General features: G+C 36.1%; 3 protein-coding genes across 6 annotated transcripts in view; all 3 read right to left on the bottom strand.

The window, feature by feature from the left end:
• LOC129786251 (protein turtle) overlaps positions 1-1,348 on the bottom strand; it is a 32,535-nt gene extending 31,187 nt beyond the window's left edge. The window contains exon 1 of one of the 2 annotated variants that reach the window (XM_055821137.1): positions 226-1,348. The gene's annotated coding sequence lies outside the window, so the exon portion shown is untranslated. The remainder of the gene's footprint in view (positions 1-225) is intronic. The other variant, XM_055821136.1, reaches the window with a different exon arrangement.
• An 11,212-nt stretch (positions 1,349-12,560) lies between these two features.
• Positions 12,561-17,247, bottom strand: LOC129786253 (exocyst complex component 6). Of its 3 annotated transcripts, none has more exons than XM_055821140.1 (5): positions 17,207-17,247; positions 16,384-17,114; positions 14,995-15,798; positions 13,120-13,885; positions 12,561-12,755 (listed from the first exon to the last, which is right to left on the bottom strand). In XM_055821140.1, the coding sequence occupies exons 2-4, from the start codon at positions 17,101-17,103 to the stop codon at positions 13,130-13,132; spliced, it is 2,280 nt and encodes a 759-aa protein (XP_055677115.1). In that variant the 5' UTR covers positions 17,104-17,114; positions 17,207-17,247; the 3' UTR covers positions 12,561-12,755; positions 13,120-13,129. The 3 variants fall into 3 exon arrangements, with proteins under 3 accessions (XP_055677115.1, XP_055677117.1, XP_055677116.1); XM_055821142.1 differs by having other exon boundaries at positions 12,561-12,995; XM_055821141.1 differs by having other exon boundaries at positions 12,561-13,885.
• Positions 17,248-17,553: 306 nt separating this feature from the next.
• On the bottom strand, positions 17,554-25,382 carry LOC129786263 (caspase Dronc). The gene is made up of 4 exons (XM_055821156.1): positions 25,214-25,382; positions 24,389-25,137; positions 18,727-18,872; positions 17,554-18,009 (listed from the first exon to the last, which is right to left on the bottom strand). Exons 1-4 carry the CDS (start codon positions 25,343-25,345, stop codon positions 17,774-17,776), a joined length of 1,263 nt encoding a protein of 420 aa, XP_055677131.1. The 5' UTR covers positions 25,346-25,382; the 3' UTR covers positions 17,554-17,773.
• Positions 25,383-25,406: the final 24 nt, after the last annotated feature.

Genomic DNA, 25,406 nt, shown 5'->3' on the forward strand with positions numbered 1-25,406 from the left:
CTGATCAATGCACACACTAACGCAAAGGTATACGGAGTTTTGTGGGGAAGATGTGAAGTAAATAAAAAAGAAAGAAGAGAATTGCGACAAGAAAAAACTTTGATATAATGCGCTTTTTTCTAACGTGCCCAAAGTTTCCTCCTATATGTAGCTCTATACGTGCTTCCTTTCTGCAGAGAGGAAAGGGCTATATAGTATGTGTCGTGGTAGCGCGTCTCTTCTCACCTTGCCATAAATTTTGCAACCCCCACACAGCCTTTCCGGGTTTGGAAGAGGTTGGTCACGGAGAAGAAAAACACTTTCTGGTCATACTTTTACGAGACAAGGAGCACTGTGGCTTACAAGTGTTCCACTCGCGAAAGCTCTTTTGCTCACTATATATATATGTGGGGTTTTCTCCCACGGGAATGAGCGGGCAAAAGGGGCGCGCGATGTGTGTCTCTTCGAGAAATGTGTACAAAACGACGATGGGGGTTCCTATACTCCGATGGGATACACTGCTGTTGAAGATTTTTCGGAGAAAATGCTCCACTCTTCACTCATTTTTCATACACATACATACACTTTTGTCTCACCCCTCTTGAGCTTTCACAAAGCTCTTCGTGTACACTTTGAAAGAAAATCCTCGGGGAGAAAATTCTCCGCCATAAACTCTCGGGCAATTTTTTTCTCAATATGAACAAGAAAAATATTCCACATCGCACAGAGCTTTTCGTCTTGCTACTGCCACCACGGTTCTATCTGCACACACACAAAATGCCTTGTTCGTAAATTGCTTTGGCAAAAGCTTTTGCCTGCGGAGCACTAAAGAATCACTCTGGATGGTTGTGTAGAAAAAAAAAGTATAAGTAATAGCCTTTCCGAGTGAATATCTCCACTTCACTTTTAATCACTCACACCACCCCGCCGAGAGCCACCCTCAGTTGAAAGCAATTACAGGACGAGGGTGGATAAAAATTCAAAGGCCCCCCATTTGAGGAGGTGAAAAAGCACACACACTGCGGGATAACTTCACGATGGGCAACAACAGCCAACAACTAATAGATGGAGAGAAAAAAAATGAGCCACACTATTGGGAAATTCACTGAGATGTGAAAAAAATGTTTCCAGAGTGTGTGCGGTTTTGTAATCCGACAGGTAGTGAGGATGCCCGTAGATACCTCTGAACGGTACAAACAATTTTTAGCGATAGAAGCTTTTCTTTTGACCGCTTTTCACTTTACTCTGTGTTATGCCCTCCTTCGTCTTTTTAGCTCTTGTGAGATGAAAATCGATTTTTTGTCCCTTCACCACCACACAACACACAGCTCCGCGCCAATGTGCTCTTCTCGCTTCCACTTTCAACACTGGCTCCAGCTCATGAATTCGGGCTGAGAGAGCGCAGAATATTGCTCATACTAAACACTTTTTAGAGGTGGTAGCACACACATTCAATTTATCACCCAACCCCCCAAAAATAGGGATGAGGGAGCTTTTTCACATACACACACACACCCTCTCACGTATACGCATCAATCCTGTTATCCCTTTTACACGCACCAATTCTCACCTCTATGCTTGAATGAGACTACAAGCTTTCCGCATCTTCCTCCCCCACGCCCCATAAAAACCACCCCAAAAAGCTCCGTGCTATGTATGAGTGTGTGAAAACTTCCTGAAAACGCTGCCAGAAGAGCCACAGGATGATGTTTGTGAGAAATATTCCGTATTAGAGACAATGTATGTATGTAACATGAAAAATATTCTCACAGCTTTTCTGCGCATGGCACGAGAGGCAACCGACGAGAGAGAGAGAAACCCCACATATGTACATATATATGCGAAAATCGCCACAAGAGAGCTTTAGATTTTTCGTCGAGACGATCGTTTCCTGGCGCACACACACACGCTCGCACCACCCCCTCCCGGAGAGGTGTCAATCGATTCCATATAGCTCAAAAGGGTAGCTCATACAGCTTCCGTTGTAATCCCATTCCACACAGGAGAGTGGAGAAGAAAAAAAAAGAGGAAAATCGAGGTCCCAAATATGGGTATCTCGCATTGATTGCAGGAAATCGATTTTGCGCCAATGTTTACGCCGCAGCAATCACTTAAACGGCATGCGACACAACAAAGCTTTAAACATACCGACAAATTGAATCTGAAAAAAAAATAAATCTATAGTCCTCTTTTCACCCCCTACTCTCACTGAATTGTTTGTCTTTTTTTTATGCCTCCGCAAACCACACAACATGCACGAGCAATTTTGCATTCCAAATTGCAAGACCACGAGGGACAAAAAAAGGCGAGGAAAAAGGGAATCAGTGCACGAAATTTTCCAGTAAATAAAAAGGAAATTTCAAATATAGTACCATAGAATGGAGTGAATAGGTGAGATGGAAATTTAGAAAAGGCGAAACCAATTTAGATCGGGCTAAAAGTTCTCTATTTTTTTATCAAAATGATAAAGTGAAGTGTAAAATTAACATGGCATCAAATTGATATATATTTACCCGAAACTTACGATTTTCCACTGTTTTAGACATCCAGATAGCGCTGAGATTTTAAGCTTCAATTTTATGTTGAAAAATGCTAAAATTTCTAGGAAAAAGCTTTCTCATTTGATTTTATTAAAATTATTATTTCTTTGTAAAGAACTTGTCTCTTTTCTATTTGATTGAATTAATCTAAATAATCTTAGAAATGCCCCCTCTAAAACTTAAGGTGAACGCAAGCACAATTAAACCTACCCCTATTCACCCCGTTTTACAGTATTCATCACATGAAGTATTCTACCTATTTCTTTCTTAGGAATAAAGCCTTTTTATTGGAAATGGAAAGCTTTTAAAAAACGTACCATAAACTTAAAGGAATAGCTGAAAAGCAGATTCATCGATTAATCTAAATTAATCATCCCTTGGAATGTGGCGCAATACATATTTATAAATTTATTGAAGGGATTAAAGAATGAGTAATTACCTCAATATTTCAAATATAGAATAGTCCTCGGCTGTAAAACCCATCTGTGAGAAAAATATTGGAAAAATTAAAAATTTAAGCTGTGGCGATGGGGTTGTCTATGTGGAAACGTCCCAAATTCTCTCTGGTGGAAGAGAATACATTCGTGATGGGACGAAAAGTTCATTGTATGAACCTTGTAAGTAAACAAATTTGATTTAATTTAATTTCCTACCCCTAATTTACCTTTCTGTTTCCATTCATTTTAAAGAGTTTTCTAACCGAGAGATAATGTGAGGTTTGTGTTGCATACTAAATGCCCATCGTTCTGCGGGGAGGATTGATTAATGACACACTAATTGGAGGATTTAATTAAAGATAAAGCATTGTGCGACTATTCAAGATAGGAAGTTTGTGATAACGCCCATACAAGAGATTATCATGTTATTATTTTGTGACCTTTTGCTCTTTAACTTCTCTTTTTTTTCGGTTGAAAATTGACCCAAAGTGTTAACATCGAGGTTTTAAGTTGTTTCTACTATCATTATTATAGCTTTCAACAAATGCTTCAGAGTTGGAAATTAAGCCTCAAACTCCCCAAAAGAGCTTATCAAAATCGATTAATCAGTCCCAAAATTTCCAAATTTGAATGAAATCTTTTAAACAGTTTTAGATGCAACATATTCTATCTATTAAATTCCATATAAATTATTTCTCTAAAATTCAGCCAAAAATACAACAGTATCTCAAGGAGCAAAAATTGTAAAAGCTCCAGAATCATTTTAAGCTCTATACCAACTTGGAAGCTTCAACAATTGAGCTTTCGATTTGCAGAGAGATTAAATAAGAATTGAAATTTCTCCATCAGTCACGTCCCTATATGTGTTTACTACGAGACCTTTTGTGTCGAGTTTTAGTTGCATTATAATTTCAGAAGCTCGTTTATTCTCTTTCCCTTTGACACCGTGAAATACCATACAGCCGTTGTTCGCTGTAGCATGCACACTGGCTGGAGCACAAGGAGAGAGAGAGGGGAGTTTATGGTGTTTATGACCTAAAAATACCTCAAAAACCCCACACAAGCTCCCCCAAAAATTGGGAGGCTTTCAATGGATGAAGGAATTTGAAAAAGCTGTGAGTTTTAGCCTCACATATAGGTATTTTGGCGGCTTTATAACTTTCAAACCATTTTAAATAACTCAAAGTATACTTTCCAACATGGATTGCAATTAATCGTGAGGAAAATTGCTCTGTTTTTCAACTCGATGGATTCAATGCTGCAGTTACGTTGCGAATAAAGTGATGTGCTCTATACAGGGGATGAGGAAAAAAAATAAGAAGAGAGATCTCTTGGACCATGGCCAGAATCGAGGTAAGGCTAAAAGCAAAATTCCTTTCAATTTTTACTTTACAACCTACACTGCGATAATAAGGGTTTTTTTTTGGAAAAAAGATAAATTTTTAAGGTCAAACTTTACTCTTTTACTTTAGAAGAAATAAAAGAATTTTAACCTCAATTTTCAAGGGAATGAAAGTTCTTAGTATCCTGAAAAATAAATAGAAAGAAGCTCAATCTTAAGCTTAAACTTTTCAATCTTATTTTGCTTTGTTTAAACTTGTGATTAATCTAAAACAAAACTACAAAACTTTTTGATTTTCCATAATTATCAACAAATATACCGCCCCTATTATCCCCATAGATATATATTTTTTTTATAGTGCGTGGAAAATCCAGGTAATGGCAGATCACAATCGTGTGCAGCAGTGAAAAGGATTGCTAGCAGTAATAGCTCCACAAAAAAGCCCTATAATTTCTCTGTGGGTTGGGGGGTTGAAGAAGGAAAATTTTATTACCGCAATATTCATTGTAGTGGGTGGTGTAAATAAAAGATCCAACTCCTGTGCCCCATATAACGGCATGGAAATTAATGTTAAAATAATGAAATAGAAATTAATAATGTTTCAACACTCATTACACGAAGGCAGTAGCAGGTGCGAGTGAGAGGGATTGAGACACAATGTGCGGGGAGCAATAATTTTCCTCAAAACACTTCCACACACACACACATACCTCGACTTTTTCCTCGCCCTCGAGCCACCCCATGTGAACCCCAGGCCACCAACCTCTCTACGCTATGTAGGTACAATGTATGCCTGGCGTGTGAAAAGGGGGCTGGCTCTGACTCTCTCTCGGGGTGTGAAGAAAACAATATCAACATTTATTAATGTAAAATCAATGCAGAGGAATTTAATGCTGTACTTCCCGCTATGCTGTGCTCCACAAAAAAAACATAAACATTTTCGAAAGCCATGCATTTTAATTTTTCAGTACGACATGCGGAAAATTGAGTATTTACACCGACAAATATTTCATGAGGACCAATCATTTGCAATTATGACATTTTTTTGTAAATCCCGCAATCATATAATTTTATTCACCACAAATAAACCTTTATTTTAATAAATTTGCTGATATCCCACATCACCCACAATTTATTAATATACTTACAACGAATTTGAAATCATTGGAAAAAAAATTATTAATTAGTGTACTTGTGGGAATTTTCTATATGACATTTAATTATTTTATTAATTTTAAAATTTTAATTAAAAATCCGTTTGGAATCTTATTCATGCGCGCAAAATTATATCATTATACCTCTTCACTTTATTCGCGTTATACTGCAACAGCTCTAAGGCAAACTCTTTTTTTTGAAAATTAATTTTTGTTAAATTATCCATGGATGAAGAGGGAACATAGAATTTGGTTATTCCTAAAACACATGTAGGTATATAATTTATTTAAAGCTAATTACCTTTGCATGCTGGGTAGACGAAATATCAATTTTTTGGTCTATTTTCGTAGAAATTTTCATTCTTCTTGATTTTATTTTCATGTGAACAATTGGGCCTTATTCAGCAATCAAGAAACCCTTGAAATTCGCTTGAAATCTTGAAATTTCAGTACAAATTTCGAAAATTTCAAGGGTTTCTTGGTCATTGAGCTCAATGTAAATAAAATTTCATTTAATATAAAAAAAACTGAAATTATTAATCGATGTGGAAAGGTTTGAGTTATGTACAATGTATAGAATTTTTTTACCCAGAATTCTTAGTCTGGGCTGACTAAGATCTTAGATCGGCTGACGATCTCAGGAGAATTTTTTTTTTACATTAAAAGAGTTGGAAGAAAAATTTTTCTATTCATGCAGATTTTTATCAAAAAAGAACTCCGTTAAATTCAAATCTTCTAATAACTTTCCTCCAAAATGAATAAAATTTTCGGTGATATATAAATGAATAAACTCCTTCTGTGAAATTCTTCAATATTTGTATTTTAGAATTATTTTCCATTTCCCAGGAAAATGCCTTCATCGTGTGGAAATTATATTATTAAAGTTAACTAACTTACCATCATTACCTTCAATTATTAAATAGACTTAATCTGACTGAGTGAGAGAACTGTGAAAACATGCAGCATATTATTCAGTCCCCTACCTCCCCCTAAAAGATTTATACTTTAAACAGAAAGCAGCAATATATATAGAACTTGTCTTGAATGTGAAAGTTTTCTGTTGGGCAAAACCACTGTATTACTACAATTTTCCAGATTTCCCAGAGAATTTCCAGGATTTTGTGACATAAAGTATTTGCCCATTGGACTTTTCAGTGCTTGACTTTACTCTTTCACAAAACTTCCACTCCTCCTTGTATTTAACAAACGCGCACCAGTATGTCTCTGAATTATTAACTTTGTGAGATTTTGTAAGCCGAGGAGGATACGGATAAAATTATGCTAAAAGTGGAATTTTGAGAGAGCTCGTTAACTTCTTTCTGACACCAAAAATGCTCAAACTTTCAGGGAAAATATGTATGTGTACAAAAAAAGGCACAAAAAACATACCAATTGAGGAATCCAATTCACGCCTTTTTCCTCCCATTTCCTCAAGGGATTTACTTTTTCTTGTTGCTTCCTCTTTTAGTCTACAATGTGGTGTGTGGGTGGGTGTATGTGTGTGTGAGGAATTGAGCTAAACTCTATGCCACGTGCTGACAAAAGTGCCGAGTAATTGGTTGCGCGTCTCAAAATGATGATTATTCCTTTTGAAAATGGGGCGAAAAAGTGAAGATGAGCCCTCCTTAAGGGTTTGCGAGAAAAGGGCTCTAATATCTTCTTTGTGCACACCGTCAAAAGTTGCGTGTGTTGGATTTCCCCGGGAATCCGTTGAAAGCTCCCGGCATACACAAGAAGTTTTGATCCAGGAGTAGTGCAGCGGAAGACGATGCCTCGCAGGGCTGGAAGAGGCTGGGGGCGGGAGTGGGGTGAAGAATAACAAGAATCTCGAATTTGTGGCGCAAGCAGTTAAATGTTCACCCCTTGTGGAGGTTGTGTGTGAATGTGAACAGGAGCGAAAGATTGTCGGGGCTTCCTCTCTTCGCATCAGCACGTAAATAATCTTTTTTTTTCGCTTTAAAAGTTTGCGCGTTGTATTTTCCTGGCATTTTGAGAGTCGCACAGGCGACAAAGGAACTTTTAAATGAAATCACAAGATGCACAACAATTTTAGAAAAGCACTTCTCTCACTCTTCCATGCTCTCTCTAAATCAATATTGAAAAGTTTACCCATGATGTGCAAGAAAATAGCAAGATTGTGCGAGCCACTCCATACAAAGTTCAAGGAGGATGTTACTTCCTCTCTTTGTCGTTTTTTTTTTGTATATGTATGTTTTCTCCACCCCGCATCAGCGCAACTTTCAAACAGCAATTACGTGTTGCAAGAATCACAAGCTCAAAGCTCAATGGCTTTTCATGACAAATTGTTGGGTGTTTTGTGTGAAAGTTCATGATTATGTAAACGCGGGTGAGTGATTTATATTTCTCCCTCCAAATTTTTACTTCATTCACTCATTTGAGCACCAATCTCACATGCTAAAGTAGCGCCTTTTAGCAGGAGCTTTTTCGGCAAAGTACTCCCCCAACATATAATACGCGGCAGAAGGATTGCAATTGAATTTAAATTGAGTGTAAACACAAATGTTTTCATTTAATTTGAAGGAATTTTCCGAAAATCTTTCTGCCTCCCAGAACTAACTTTTCAGAGCCTTTTAATGAAGTAACATTGTTTCACTACGTTACAATTCATTCGCTTTGTATATTATTTTGACTGCGTGGGTGATTTATTTGCACCCGCACCGTTAGTTATATCAATGCGAGTTTATATGTTTTACCTCCTCCCAAAAAAACTTTTTTTTTCAAATTTATTTTTTTATCAACAACTATGCGTTTTACATAAAAATATCACGAAACTATCGCGGAACTATATCTCAGCGTATTTATACGTATGATGGTATTTTTTATGTGTATTTATCTAACTTTTATTTGCTTGTATTCCGCCTGATATTCCATTTTCATATGCATTTTTTATTCCTTGAGCTTCATAAAAATATTTAATGTGAGTGGATTTTGAATGTTTTGAAAAACTATGCAGAAAAATTTTTATTTGAAAAAAAATTATCAAAATTCAAACATTTTGTTGATTGAAAATTTGACTCAGAAATAGGTGAAACAGGTGAAAATAATAATGAAGCTTGATGTCATCTGTTTAATAGTGGCGTAGCTAGGGTGTTTCAAAAGGAGTTAAAAGTAAATGAAATTATTTTCAAAGGTTAAAAATACAAAAAGCAAATTGTGAAAATAAGCATGAAAAGTTAGATGAAGAATGTCAAAATTAAAAAAAAAATGCTTTACGTAAAGTACTTCCTTCAAAATTTATAAAATAAATGTCAATCGTTAGAAGAAAAAATCGTAAAACGTTAAAAAAAAAAGATACCTTCAGCAATTCATAGAGATGGAGCCTTCAAAATTAAAGACTTTATGGACTTTATAAAACTGTTTATGTGTTCATAAACTTTTTAGAGTAATTCAGGCTCCAACCCTACTTTAAACGTCAACTAATGAAAAGAAGCTTCGAACGTTAGAATTTTACAAATAAATTGTCAAAAGTTACTAATTCAAGTTGCTCAATTTTCTCTTACCTCGATGTCTTAAATTCTTTTAGAAGCATATTTACGGCCTTTAAAGTTATAAAAAAAAAATTCTAAATAACAAAATCTTTAAAAATTTTTGCCTATGTCCCTGCCTTTTAAAACTTTACTTTTTTACGTAGATAGAATCGTAAAATCTACCGCATAGAAGCATTAAAATCCCTAAAAAGCTTACGCCCGTAACGCCCTATATTTCTCTGAGAATACCTTGAATCAATCTTAATATTTTTAGAAGCTACAATAAGAAACGAATTTATTCACTTTCGTACTCTCATGAATCAATATTTCTCATGAATCTTTCGAGCGGAAAGCATCTTGTTTTCTTTTTCATGAACAAACGGAAGAAACTACTTACAATTTTTTTTTATGGGATGCTGCATAAAATAGTGAACATCTCTACCCCAGCCTTTAGTATATTCTCCCCCTGACCTTAAAAAAATTGTTAATGGTTAAGAAAAAATCATAAACGCCAATAGTAATAATTACTGGGTCATAGCGCTTTATTTCTTTGAACATATTCCAAAAAAAAGATGTTTTTCTTTCACGGAGAAGCGAGCTTTTGCACCCATCTGTGGCATCCATCCAAATAATCTTCTTTGCGAACAACAAGAACAACAAAAAATACACTTTTTTTGTTTGTTCTGGACGCCTCTCAACCCTTAAAACAATAATAAGCGGAAGTGCAGTGATTAATGGTTTTGTATCACTTTCGAGGGCACGCAATGCCCATTGCGGAAGCAATAATAGGAAAAACTGGTCACATTACATGGGAATAATATGGAAATTTTGGCTCAAAAATTGTGGCTTTTCCCCCACGAGGATTTATCCCATTTCCCATGTTTTTTTTTCGTGTGATGGGAGGGATATGTTGTTTATATTACATTACTCTCCTCACAGAGAGAGTGAGAAAAAGTGGATCAATGGACAGTTTTTGGAGCAATTACCGGGGCTAATGGTGTTCTTTCATGGGTTTGGGTGCGCAAAAGAAAGGTAATTGCCTTCTGTGAGAAGATTGAATGAATTATTCCGTGCAATTACAGCTATTGCGGAGAAATCTTAACTCATTAATCTCACATGTACATATAACAAAAATGATTTGTAAATAGAGTGATAAAATTATATTTTTGGGTACAGAGAGACATTTTGTGGTGTAATAAAACACTTCATCTGATATTCTCATTGAGCGTTGTAGAATATAAATTTGCAAAAGCTCATGTGACTCAAATAAAAATCATTTAGAATTTATAATTTACTTCAATGAAGGAATTAAATTAAATTACACTCCCATCAAAAAGTTACTGGACCAGTGAAAATTAAGGATTTTTAATGTTAATTTCATTTGGCTATTATTCTGGATTTGTTTAATCGATTTTGATTAATAGACCACTTGTAGGAATGACATGAAATTTTGAAATTTTGAAAGAATCTTAACCTGAGGTACATTAATGAAAATTTATTTTTTATATAATTTAAAGTTTATTAAAACGTTTCCCAAAACCGAACCGTTTAACCGATTTAGACAAATTTGAAAATATCAAACAAAATTTTAGACTATCTTTCATGTGATAGACTATTTGTTTAAATCGATCCATTATGAACTGAAAAAAACAAATTGGTTAGTAAGTGAAAATCCGTAAAAGAAAAGAGAAGAAAGTGCTCTCAGTTTGTATCACCAAAAAGGCCGTAAAAAATAACGGTTTGATCGATTTTATTAAATTAAATTAAATTAAAACTAAATGAAATTTTCATTAAAAAAACATTTCGCTTGTTCGGAAAGTTTTTGAGGGTAGTGTTCGTTTTATTTGCGTAAAGGTATTTTAGGGGAATGGAAATATCAGAAATATCAGTAATATACTGAAACTATTTATACAAATTAAATGAAGCTAAATTTAATTAAATTTCTTCTAAAACCCATCCATATATGTATGTATGTATTGTATAAAATAAACTAATAATTCAACATAATCAAACATTTAACATTTGATTCGAGTAATTTTAATAATTTTAAGTTTGTTAAACAATTCAATTTGCGTTAAGCTTTTGTGTGGGTTTCCCTCCTGACAGCATCTATTGTGTGTCTTTCAGGTGATATTTTATTTAATTATAAAATATCCAGCTGAAAATTTAATTTTTCAACCATAACGGAGTTACGGGAGGTATTCAAACTTTTCATAGTTGGTCGTAAAAAAAAACCCTCCCCTTTTTGCATTGAATACAGAAGGAAGTAAAGAAAAAAAATTGGCGAAAATCCTTTCTTTTATGACCAACTCCATTATACTTTCGCTCTAATAATAATTTAATAGAAGAACTTTGATTATTACGCCGCCATCCCCACCCCCTTTGCTCATCTTCCCAACATCATCCTTGGACATGAGACAACTATCGCCCCGAGCAATCTCCTCTCATGCCCATTCAGCTTTCTTTCCGGGGTTTAGCAGCAGTGCGGACGGTGGGGGATTGTGCTGGGGGATGCTTTTTCTCTATCGAACCACGAAAGATGAATCTCCGCACTCTTTGGGGGTGATTTAATCAGCTGGATTGCCTGTAGGCGCATGAGAAATAAAATACGCCTTCTGCTACACTTTAACCGACTTCTATGCTCCTCTATACACTCTTTTTTGTTGCCATCCCATGCAGTTCTCTTTTGCCTCATTGTTATCACTTAATAAAAATCTCGTGGAAAATTCGTTGCTTCGCTCCACTCTCTTTCACTGACCGCAACTATCCACCACACAAGTTTCGTCTGTTTATTTTTCCCTCACGGAAGGAATGAGGCGCACAAAAAAGGCGGGTGGGTTGGATGGAAAAAAAAAGAAGTCTAATCTGTTATTTTTTTTTTGGCAATAAGCCAATATAAACGCTTTATCATTAATCTCCTCTTGAAGATTTTACAGACTTTTCTCTTGGTGAAAAAAAATTTCTCCTCTCAATCCTCAATTCAATCCCGTTCACGGAGATTAGATAAGCCAAAGACTTTTGGGGGGATTTTTTCAGGGTTTTTGTTTTTTTATTCCTTGTAGGAACATCACGAAAAATTTGATAGGATTATGATTCATTTTGTGGAAAAAATTTACCGAGAAAAGGATTCTAAAGTCAGGAATTAAAATTAATCTCTGGTTATTTTTGTAAAACAGTTTTATCAGAACGTCGCTAGAAAGGTGAGAATGTTACTTTTTCTTTATATTTATTTTATTAATATGATTCATTTTGCAGAAAAATTTCTAAATTATTTTTTTAAAAATCTGTTTTTTTTTCTTTTCTAAAACGGTGTTACCAGAACGTCGCTGGAAAAGTGCCAATGTAGCACTTTCTTGATTTTTTGTGCTTAATTTTGCTCAAAAATCTTTTTAAAAAAGGATTTGGTCAAAAATTTAAATGAGTTTTGCGTCTTTTCTGCATTTTTTTTTACAAAATTGTTCTTTCAGAACATCGCTGGAAAGCTGAAGATGTTGCATTTCTTACATTTCAAAGAGAAATAATTAAAATAAAAGATCTTCAGTTAGGACATATTTTCTTATAGGTATATTTTTTGTGACACTCTTTACCGGAACGTCGCTGGAAAGATTAAAATGCTGCGCTTTCTTTATCAATTTCTTTTGCTATTTTTTTTTATTTAAAAATTAGAATTCAAACATTAAATCACTTAAATTACTTAAACTTTATTGTTATAACAGAATTAATTCTAACACATTAAAATTTTTTTTCGCAAATCATTCCAAAGCCTTCGTCTCTGCGGAGATCCTTCATCAGGCACCTCAAGAGAAATTAAATTCCTGAAAATTTAAAATTCTTTTTAAGCTTTCGCCTTAAAGAAAAAAACTGCAAGAGCAAACGAGAGAAAACTAATTCCAAATGCAACATTTTCCACTGAAGGGCCACCGAATACAATTAACTCAATTGCAATAGCTGCGTAATGTAAACTGTGAGCATCACATTGAATGTGCAATTTCTGCTGAAATAGACAATTTTCTCTCTTGCAGCAGGGATTCCCTTAATTAAATGCTACTCAATTACTTTTCCGGTGTTTGAGTGTAGTAGGACGGGGGGTAGTAGCGTAGTTTGGAGAATTACAAAAAAAAAATAAAACATACAAACGAAGAATGTGGAGCAAGTTGCAGTATAATGAAATTTACTCACATGAATTTCATTAATTTTGCTTTTCAGCCAACTGTTTGAGTTGCTTGAGGACAGTCTCGAGGAGTTTCTTCTTGTCACGCTCCGACTTCTTCAGCACACTGAACATTGTCTTCTTGTCGGCCTCTCGAATCTTCTCCAAAATGATAATTATCGTCGTTGGCTGCACCAACGAATACCGCTTCTCATCCTTCCCATAGTCATGCAAATAGGCACTCCACTCCTCGCTGAGTAGCAAGTCCAAGAGTTGCCGCAACTCCGCAAAGTACTTTATGAGTTCACCCTCCTTCAAGCCCGGGACTGGGTCACTAACGGCAAACACCTCGCACTGCATCAAATCCAAGCTGATCTGCTGCAGGGCTCCCGTGGAAATTTGCTTAACATCCTCACTGAGGAGTAAATTGCGAATTGCATTTGCAATGTGCTCGCAGGCTTTCTTGCACGCACCCTGTGCCACATTGGGTAGGAGTGAGCTGAAACTCTGAAAGGTGCTCTGCAGGAAGGCAATCATGTCCGTGATGAAGGGTGATCCGTGCCCAATTGGTTCAGCCAGCAGCCAATCGTACCCTTCGAGCTCCTCAAAGAACTCATCGAGCTTCGAGCAGAGTTTCTCGGAAACCTGCATTTCAGCCTCAGCACGAGCAACGTGGAACATTGCTGATGGAGCCTGACTTATATTTTGCTTTGTTCCCGTCATCTTGCACACGAAATTATCAAGGAATGGACCAGCTTTCTCCAAATATTGCGTGTCAATTATAATTTGAATAACCTGTAGGAGAATTTAGGGATTAATTCTAATTGTGAAGCAAAATTGCTTAATAAAAAAGGAGGGTCGTCACTTTTGCGCAGATTAATGATTTTTTTTCTTTTATCTAAACTTTACTTTTGAAATTGTAAACAGGAGATTTAAGCTTCTTTTGAAAGATTTTTTCCATCGGATTAATTTTTAAATGAAGGAGTTTATTCACTTTTTCCGGGTCCAATTCAATGATACGAGAATAAATCACAAAATAATGGGCCTTATTCAGCGATCAAGAAACCCATAAAATCTTTGATATTTTTACTGAATTTTGAAGATTTCAAGCAAATTTCAAGGGTTTCTTGGTCGCTGATTAAGGCCTAATATTGAAAGTTAAAATATATATATATAAAAGAAATATAGAAAATAAAACTTTTCTTAAGTTTTCTTTAATTTTCAATTTCTAGAAGATTTCTCTGATAAAATTCGTGACATAAATAAAAATGAATAGACTTCTTTTCCTTAAAAACTTCTCATGAAAAAGAAAATCCTTTTTCTACAGTATTCTACAAAATGTTTTGACGAGAAAGTCTTCTTAATCTAATTTCAAGGCTCACAAGCTCTTGGAGAGGCTAAAAAATTTAAAAATAAACGAAAATTCTCCTGAGATTTTCCTTCTACAAACAGCTCCCCCTGAATTTTCATTGAAAATGCATTTTCTGAGGCATTTCCCGTTAAACAAGATGCAATTTAATATAAATGCAAATTTAATATAAATTCAAAACTGTGGTAAATCTTTAATTTTTGCTCTCCTACGTAGGAGCCTTAACCTTGTGCAATTAAAGTCTTTGATGAAACTTTGCATATTTTGGGGGATTTTCTTGCAAATAAATAAACTGTCGGAAATATTGCAAAATTCTTGCATGATTCTTGTGTAAGACAGCCATTCTCCGTATTGTTCTATTAAACATTCAAACAAGGACATTGTACTGAATTTCCACGTGAAAGCTTTAAAATTTTAATAAAATTCCAAACTAAATTTGTTAGGGAAGAATTTAACAGGGAACCCTCAAACTACACCACAAAGTCAGACAAGAATCTATTGAAGGGGTATAAGAAAGGAATTCACATAACATTACCTGCATAAGAGCCAAACTGGGGCTGTGAAAAACTGCCGAAAGGCAACCACTGAAACTTCGTGTTAGCAGGAGATTTGCTGCCTTTCTCACCATTGCAGCCACCTCATTGGGTGACAATGAAAGCTCCTCTGAGAACTTCATGCAAGCATACATGAACTCCTTGGCTTGATGATAAACCTCAGGCACCATTTGGGAAAAGGGAAACTTCTTGGGGAACTCCTGACTTTCAAGTTGTTCCGAATGGAAGGGAAATCTCTCGAGAATTGCATCGTACTCCTCCTGATCTTCCACCTCGAGTGGGAGGAAGTCTCCACGTGCGAGAATTTCACGGAATTCATTGACCCATCGCTGCAGGAGAACTTCATTGTAGTGATCACGCATTTCAAGCAGCAAATCCCACAGTTGTGTGCACGTATACCCGTAGGTCTTGAGGGTTGTTATACTGAGCATTATGAGGTTCTTAATGCGTAGCAAAATATTTGGATCTGTGCACGAGGAAGAGCTCATACTCAGCACATTCACAGCTCGTGTCAAGGAGGAGGACCACAGATCATCCAAATAGGACCTCGTGACAATTTCCCCACCAGTATTCATTACGTGATCCTCAACAATGAAGAAGCCCACAATGGAATGGATGTACGTCTTGTATGCATCGAGATTATCGTGCATTGTCTGTGGAGCCTGCAGGACAAGTTTAGCCTGATCCCGACGCTGCTTCCGCCAATCATTCTCAAAGTACTCCTTATCATTCAACACAGTGTAGATGTGGAGACAGCGGTACACCGGCGAGAAGTCTATCAAGTCCTACGTAAGAATTTATTGAGAAGAAAATTTATTGTAAATATAAGAAGAAGACAAACAAGGGTTTCAAACAATTTCACGTGCATGAATATTTAACTTTGCTCTTTCGCTGGAAAAATCAAACTTTTCCTTATAAAATGTAAATTTTCCAAACGAGTACTCTGACTCTATTGATTTTCAAAGTAAAATTTAATATTTAATACACATTGCATCGTATTTGAGAATCATTTTCATGGAGAAATCAGATACATTTTGGAGCTCGTGGAGCTTGCATTTCAATTGGAAACCATAGAAGAGAATTTACTTGAAAGTTCTTGGAAGGAAATTTACTTTTCACGATATTTTGCTATGAAAAGTTTTCTTATTTTCCGAATTATTGATTTACATTAATTTTGTATATCAAATTAATTAGAGGAAGGAGCTTCAGTGCAAGAATTCTGGATATTTTCTTATTTATTCTGTCATATGAATTTATATATATGAATTTAAATAAATTTTATCATTAATTTCAAAATAAAATCCCAAAATAGGGGCGGATTGAGCTCCATAGAAATCCTCCCCCAGCAGAGACAAAGAAATCCCTCTCACCTGAGCACTGAGATCTTCCTCATCGGCTGCCCCTCCATTCTTCTCCATACTCTGATACTCCTCAATGATGGACTTCAACGTACGACGCTGCATCTGACGCGTATGATTCATAGCAACCTCCCCAATTTTCGGTGAGAACTTCCGGATATTCTCGAGAAATTCCCGGAAATCCTCCTCAGAAGACTGCTTAATCTTCTGCTTTAGCTTCGGCACGGCACTCCTCATTTGTGCTGTGAAACGATAATTCGCCACCTTGGGCAGGTGCTCACTCTCCAGCAGTTCAAGTGTCTTCAGTGCTGGGTAGTAGCGCTTCTCATTCACCTGACGCTGCAACTTTGAGAAGCACTCCAACACTGGGAGGCAATTTGTCAAACTCTGAATTGCATTGGCAATGTTCCCTTCGACTTGACGTGCCCGGACGAGCTCCTTGCCACGCGTCAGGAGTCCCGAAGAAACCTCAGCTAGGGATTCATTGAGACTGAGAACTTCATTGTTGAGATTCTTCGTCTGCGTCCGCACCTGCAGTAACTCGCGGATGGACTCAATGAAGCCCTGGTAGTAGATATTGCAGATTCTCTCAATATCCTTGTCGTGGTTGCGAATCCTCGCGTCGATTTGCTCGCAAAGGGATGCCTGATCCGTGCCCTCGAGAATGGAACGGAATGTTGGGCCCCAGTAATCGTCCACTGACTCAATATCCTGAATTGATACATTGGCCATCCTTTCCTGGCCTATGAGGAAGTTAAAAAATAATTTTAGGACTATATTTTAAGGGAAATTAATAAGAAATATTGGAAAATAAAAGAAAATCCTGTTTATTTACCTTTTTGTTGACTTTTCCCTTTAAATTTTTGTGAGGTTATGTTGACTTTCTTTCCCATCGAAACCAAAGGATAATTATAAGACAATTCCACGGATTTTTCTTTTCTGTTGTCCAATGATTTTCCGTGCTGTTTTCACCGCTTTGTGAATTTTATTAATTTTATTAAACAATAATTTAAATAATTAATTATTAATTTTTTTTAAAAAATATAGCTGAAAGTGTTGAGAAATCTTGTTAAAAAAAATAAATTTTGAAATATTTTATTTTTATTTCTTCTTAAAAAATGCTACAATTACAAAATGTTGTAAAAATCCAGAAAAAATCTCAAAAATAAAATTCCTCAAATATTTATTTTATAAATTTATTTATTCATTCATTGAATACAAAACATAAAATGTATTGCAAAAAATTAAAATTATAGAATAAAAAAATATTCGTTGATACGAAAAAATTGATTTAAAAATCATTAAAATTATTGCTAAAAAAATTCCAAAATCAATGGAAAGTACTACAATTGAGAAGTTTGATTAGAAAAAAATTAAATTTGGGCCACGAAGAGGGTTGATTCTAGCCCAAGAAGAAGCCAGGATTGAGGTAGAGAGCTCTGTTGAAGCCCAAGTTCTCCATACCGGCCGTTTGAACTGTGTGCGTGGTGTCTCCGTGCGCCCATTGCTCACGCATCTTCGTGTCCACCATCTTCATCATTGTCTCCACATCCGTGTCGTGAGCATTTTCAGACCACACCACACAGAGAGCCTGAATGTACCACGAACCACGATCCAAGTTGCGATGACTCTCAAATCCTAATTAAACAAATTTAATTTGAAATAAGAAGACCACCAAAAAGCCAAAAAGGCATTTTATTTTAACTAAAATTTAATTTATTGGATGAAGATTTAAATTAGAAATCTTTTTAAAGAAGTTTATTTAATCCGCATCGCAGTCAAAAAGAAAAGAATAAATTTCAAAAAATATTCATTCGTTAAAAAAATTTCTAAAAGAAAATTTCTTCCTCTTAATCATAAATTAAGAGAATTTTAAATATTTTTTTTTATTTCTTCAATTTTTTAAGTTTAGGTAATAACTTGATTTAATTTTTTCTGTCACGAATTAAGAATTTTTGTCACTTTAAATGAATTTTTCTAAAATATTGATTCACAAAAAATCACAATTTTGAAATTTTCTTCATTTCAATCCCAAATTGTGAAAAAAAATTAAAATATTTTCACTTATTTCATTTTTTTAAACCTTCATTAATTATAATTTGATTTATTTTTTCTTGAGAAGAAAAACCTCATTGTTTCACAAAATTTAGCAAAAATCACTAAAAAAAAAATTTTTAGCATTAAAAGAATCACGAATTAAGATTTTTTTCTCATTTTAAATGAATTTTCTCAAAATGTTGGTTAACAAAAAATCACAATTTTGAAGAAAAAAAAAAGTCACAAAACACCAAGAAAATTTCTAACTCCATTTTGTAAACGTTTGCACTTGTAAAAAAATTCACTTGATCATCTCACCTTTAACTGTGGCGTAGCAAATGAGGATGTCACTCTTTGAGGAAATCTTCATCATTGGCGACGGTTGACCCACCTCGTCGTGAACGTAGAGAGAAGTATCCGTTTGGATGTTTGGCACGAAAACTCCCTGATCTGGGTGACTTCCCCTACAAATAAAAAGAAATATTTTGTACCACCATTTTATTCGCGATTTATTTTTCAAGAATTTTCCTAAAATTTTATTTAATTTTAAAAAAATTAAAGAGAAGAAAATTTTTAATTTTAACGATTTTTTAACGCACCAGATCAAAGTAAAGGATATATAAATCATCCACATTCCTCGCGAAGTTTTTATTGTGAATGTAAAGAATGAAAAGAAAATGAAAATCATTTTAAAACTCGGGTCTTGACTTGAGGATTTTATGAGATGTGAACTGTTTCAATGCTAAGCGAGGAATGATCGAATTGAGCCGAATGAAAGTTCCGCGATCATCCCCCGAAATATCTTTTATATACTTTGGCCTTCCAGTCTTCCAGGTATCTATATGATGTGATGAAATTTATTCCAGGATGGTAAGAGAAAAGTTTTTGTCCCCTAATCAAGTGTAAATATGGGCATAAAAGAGAAGAGATCTTTCCCGCCTTTTAAGCAATTTGTTGACGAAAAAACTCTTCTCTTTTGCTGTTTTCACCACACCTTTAAATCCTCTGCACTAACGTAATTCAGGAGAACATTCCCCACAATGTTCCTCGGCTGGAACGAAAATAAGAGCTCTTGTGGGGAGAAGTTGATGCTTGAATTTTTCTGAGAGTTAAAAGCCTATTACGTAGCCCGTAGGTGTCGGTCCCAGTCACATTCTGCCGGGTCTTCGCACATTGATGCCAAGACAACCTTAAGCGTGCGGAAATAGCGCTTTACTTGCCCATTTCCTCTTGGACTAGCAACTGCGGTGGTGGAGTGCACAATTCCATGGTGGCTGCAATATTCCTGGAATTGCTTTGACTTGAAAGTGGGACACTTGTCCGATACAACAGGATTTTTTGAGAAATAAATTCGCCCAAAATTCCGTGTCAATTTGGCTTGAAGATCATTATCCTTCCAAATATTATTCAGCCGTTTGTATAGGACTATCTAAATACCTAGACCGTGGTGTAACCTACTCAGAGGAAGTTTCCTTAAGAATATTGAGGACCACCCTTAAAGTCTTTGCCGATCTGTAGACAGAAAAGTTCAAAAAGTACCTGTTCTACACAAAATTTAAACTATCCCAGAACTCACACCGATGTTACACAACATTTAGCAAGAAGAGATCACGAAAAACGATAAAATGTAAATTAAATAAGAAAAAGGTTCAAGACATTTTCTTCTGATAAGGAATTTGGATCATGTCTATGACAGGAGACTGTCATATTTTTTTTATATCAGACGTTATAAAGAAAAAAAATTAGGAAACACTCAAAAAGAATTTTTCAAATCTAAAATCTTTTCGATTTTTATGAAAATAATAACTTTTTCTTCCATTTTTATGCTCTCAAAGTTAACAAAGAAAAACTGCCGAGCATACAATTGCAAAATCGAGAGTAAACCTGGAAATATTGTCGTTTATCGATGTGCAGTATTTTCCCAAATTCCCCTATAATATAGTCCTTTAAAATCAACAAATTGATCAATCAAATTTGATTTACAACAGCAACAGAAAAGATTTTTTTTATTAACTAAAAAATGCTCAAAACCCTCAAACCAAGTCCTAGAAATTTTAGTCTTGAATATGAAAGAGAAAGTATTTTAGCTGTGTTTCTTTCAGACACAGCTTTTGTGTACCGAGCAAAATCGAAAGTCGTCAGATCGGGCTCAAACTTGATGAGCACGAATTAGGGTCCCCACATTCCAAAAAACGTATGCGCCAAAAAAAAATTTTTCCGGCCGGCCGTCCGTCCGGCCGTAGTACAACGCTAAATTGAAAGAGAACGGTAATAGATAGAGACTTGCGGTAAACGGCAAAGTTTAAATATCGACTGGAAGACATCCGGTTATGATGTCAAAGGAGCCCATGCGCTTGATATGGACGAAGTACCTAATTGAAGGAAACGCAGAAAACAATTTTAACCCACCCAGTCTTGTAGGGAATCAAAAAAGGATAAAGAATCGCCAAAAATATTCACAATTTTCCACTGGGGTCACAACGAAAAAAGGCAATAAAGTTTTGTAAAAATTCAAAAAAAAATTGACCGCCATTCGCCATTTTGTCTCTTTCAATGCATGAAGCATATGTTTCAATGTTTCGTCATGAGCTTGTCGATGGGAGTTTGACATTTCATTCATTTTTTTTGGGAGAAAATAAAAAAAATTGCGTATTTTTTAGTTTAATTATCGTGGTAAATGTGTTTTACGTGTTGTTCAAGAGTGATTTTTATGTCTGAATACCTGGGATGAATTCCCGCACAACTTGTGACTGTCTCAGCGAGCACATCTCTCGTTACAAAGCAAAGCAATCCAAAAACATTGGTCGTGGATCGTCTTGAAGATGGCTTTTTCACGAATTGAGAGATCATCTGCGCTGGAATCCTTTGCGTTTCACACCACCACGACGGACAAGACGATGGATTGCTTGGTTTTGTGATTCCCTAGATGTTGTCATGCAAAACCTTACGATGTTTTTTGGCACCACCTTTCCCAAGACCTTTTCCACGACCAATGATGTGCTCGCTGAGACGGTCACAAGTTGTGCGGGAATTCATCCTTCAGGTATTCAAATATAAAAATCACTCTTGAACAACACGTAAAACACATTTACCACGATAATTAAACTAAAAAATACGCAATTTTTTTATTTTCTCCCAAAAAAAAAGTCAATCATAACGCGTCCAGTTATAAGAGTTGGTGTCCCACAACGTGTAGAAGTTTTAATATGCGTTTAATACTATTTGTGAGCAGAATTAGTGGACAAAATTGATTTTTATGTGAAATTTGGCAATTTGAAGGATAAAAATGGTAATATTTCTGGTTCTATAAGACCTACATAAATTTCTTGACTAGTTTTGGAAAGGTATTAAAACAGGCTATAAATTGAGATAAATTTCAATAATTTTCAAGGTCACCTCCAGAACACAAAATGGCGGCTTTTTTTTACGAAAATAGTTTTTGATATTTTTTGTCCCAAAGGAATAGTTCTAGAGGTTTCTGGTGTTCTAAAAAGTTGTAGAGTTTTGCAAAACCTTTAATTTGATACTAAGATGAGCAAAATCGGTCAAGCGGTTCAAGAGATATAGCTCTTAGAACTTTTCAAATTTAAGAATTTTTCAAATGGCTATATCTTCTAAACGGCGACATAGATTTTCTTCATTTTCGGACTGGTGACAGATATTGAGTCAGGCTACAACATATCAAAATTTAAAGGAAATCGATAATGGGGATTCGGAGATATTGTCCCGTAAAGTTAGGCAATTTTTGTTTTTGAATTTAGCGCCTCTTGCGGTTGTTTTTGAAACTTGAAATGTTCTAGACAGTTGTTGGGCTTCGCAATACCTTTCATTTGATACCAAGATGGTCAAAATCGGTCAAGCCGTTCTCGAGTTATATTGAAAAAACACTTTTTGCTTTAGGCCGCCATATTTGCTAAACCGCTTGACCGATTTTCAAGTATGAATTATCGATGAAAACGTCTCACTGAGCTCTACAACATACTAAAATTTCAGATCTCTAGCTATAAGGGAAGTGGTTGACAGTAGTTCAAAATGGCGGATGGCGGCCATCTTGGATTTCGAAAATGCGAAAAAATGAAATTTTACACCCACATTTCTATAGAAAACTTCAAACCGGAAGTCTCTTTCTATTACCATTCTCGAGCTATAAGGCAAAGTTTAGAGTCCCGGACGGCAGGCCGGCAGGCCGGCAGGCCGGCCGGATCAAAAATTTTCCACCACCAGTTTTGGAATGTGGATTGTCTGAAACGTGCTCATACCAAATTTGAGCCCGATCTGAGGTGGTCGGAAAATCCGACGATTACAATACTTGGTGTTGGCCACGAAGTGGAACACCAACTAATAAATGAAATGTCAAACTGTCATCGACAAGCTCATATTGACGAAGCATTGAAACATATGCTTCATGCATTAAAATGAACAAAATGGCGAATGGCGGTCAATTTTTTTGAATTTTTACAAAACTTTATTGCCTTTTTTCGTTGTGACCCCAGTGGAAAATGGTGAATATTTTTGGCGATTCTTTATCCTTTTTTGATTCCCTACAAGACTGGGTGGGTTAAAATTGTTTTCTGCGTTTCCTTCAATTAGGTACTTCGTCCATATCAAGCGCATGGGCTCCTTTTATCCCCCACCCTTCCGTCCGCCATTTTGAATAACCTCAAAATTTTGTTTTGCCTATATCTCAGCCCCTGTAATAGCTAAAAATCTGAAATTTTTATATGTTGTAGGGGCCATCAAGAGCTTTCCAACGATACCTCATTTTCGAAAATCGGTCAAGCCGTTTAGTCAATATGGCCGCCACAATTTTTCATCGAAAATCGACTATAACTCGAAAACGGCTTGACCGATTTTGGTCAACCCGGGCTCAAATGAAAGCTCTCAACAAACCCTATAACTTTCTAGAACATCCGAAGTTTCAAAAGTGACCGCTAGGGGGCCAAAAATCGAAAACAAAATTTTCGATTAGTTTTCGATGAATATCTCGAAAACGGCGACATAAATTTTTTTCATTTTTTGATATGTTGTAGCTGACCATATTATCTAGCTCCATGCCAAAAATGAAGAAAATCTATGGATCCGTTCTCGAGATATAGCCTTCCAAAATTGGCATGTCATATCTCGGGTTGTAAAAGTCCGATCTTGATCAACTCAAGCGCAAATGAAAGGTTTCGAGAAACCCTACAAATGTCTAGAACATTGCAACTTCGAGAAATGACCGCAAGAGGCGCTAAAATCAAAAACAAAGTTTTCGAAAATTTCGAACTCGAATTTTTCGAAAATGGCGACATAATTTTTTTTCATTTTTCGATATGTTATAGCTGACTTCAAGACCTTTCAAACAAAAAAAGAATTATGAAAATCTATGGATCCGTTCTCGAGATATAGCCTTTCAAACATTTCTTTGCGTATGACTTTTCAACTTTTCCCGACTTTGCGCGTATTTAAATTAATTCGCGTTCTAGTTTGCTCTCACAAAATTGGTACACTGATAGAAACACAGCTCTCGTAAGCTTGGTCAGCTTACCAGTACATTTTATTTCTTTTGTCATCCTGGAATTTTCATCATATCATGAAAGAAATGTTCTTCATAAAAAATAAGTTTAAGAGCCTTTTCAACCCTTTCAGGTCCGCGATCAATCTAGCGCGCTGATTGAATTAAAAATATTTTTTATGGGTTCCTTTGAGCTCAAATTAGACATTTTTAGCAAAAAATCCTAACGGTTTTTGTCCTTCCTGATCCTGTAAGTCCTTGGAGATGTCCTTTTGTGATCATAAAATGATCAGGGATTGTTAAGACATAGTTTTGTACGAATTTGGAATCAATAATCATAAAATAACTATACAAAATGAAACATTTTCAAAATTGAACCTTTGGGTCAGCGTTTGACTCAATGGATCATAAAGGGTTAAACCCTGAAAGAGCTCAAAGCAATTCACCCACAATATAAAAGAGAAGCAAAATCAAATGGTAACTCACCTGCAGAAAGGGAGGAGGAAGATCTTTGGCTTCATGGCCAGTGTGTAGCAGGTTTGATTGTAGAACTTCTCAAGGATCGAATCAAGGGGAATGATGGCCCCATTGCCAAACTCCACGTATGGGCTGTGATTCCGGATATTTCCGTGTGTCATGATGCCAAAGACGAAGCATTCGGTGTTGTCGCACGTCGTGATGACGCTCTCAATTAAGTGGAACATCTCCTCGGGATTGATGTCCTCGTAGTAGTAGATGGTGAAGCCGAGCTCGTTGAATAAGTAGATGAGATTGTCCCGATCAAAATTGGCCCCTAAGCGATTGAGATTGGGCCTCTTGAAGTTGATGATGTTGATGAGGAAGAGTATCCCGCGATCCCTCGAGCACATCTTGTAGCTCTTTATTTTGGGATTTGTGTGAATTTTTGTGGATTTCTTAACGGTGAGATTCAAATGATTCACCAGGGGGCCAGAGTAGGGGGTTAGCTCCGGCATTGGACGGGGTGGCTTGGCCACAGTGGACAGACATGGCCCGTCGTGCACCACATTCAAATCTGGTTCATCCAACACTGAGAGATTTTGACTCACACTCGCCACTTGCCCGTAATTCTTCCCTGTTGCATTGCAGAGGATCCTATAGGCTCCTGGGTAGTGCATTGAGCAAATCTCCAGTATCTTCCCATAGGCTTTGGGGCCTCTTTTGGGGATTTTTCTCCACAGAGCCATCTTCCTATCCATCTCATTCCCGTACTCTTCCTGCAAGAAAATTGTAAATTACACATTATTTTGTGCCCTTGAAACCCCTCATGGCTCTCTCCAGGAAGGTCCTTACCTCGAGATTCTCACGCATTGTCTGTGAAAGAATTTTCTTTTCAAGACACAAATTCATCAGGTTGTCGTAGTCCGTGGCTCGTATCAATTGATCGAGATTTGCGGTGATTTTCTCCCGATGACCCAGCTCCATTGTACAATTTTGCTAAATGCACTCACTCTGGTACAATTAAGGACACTTAATTCATGGAATT

This window comes from Lutzomyia longipalpis, chromosome 1, assembly GCF_024334085.1.
Source record: "Lutzomyia longipalpis isolate SR_M1_2022 chromosome 1, ASM2433408v1".
Lineage (NCBI taxonomy): Eukaryota > Metazoa > Arthropoda > Insecta > Diptera > Psychodidae > Lutzomyia > Lutzomyia longipalpis.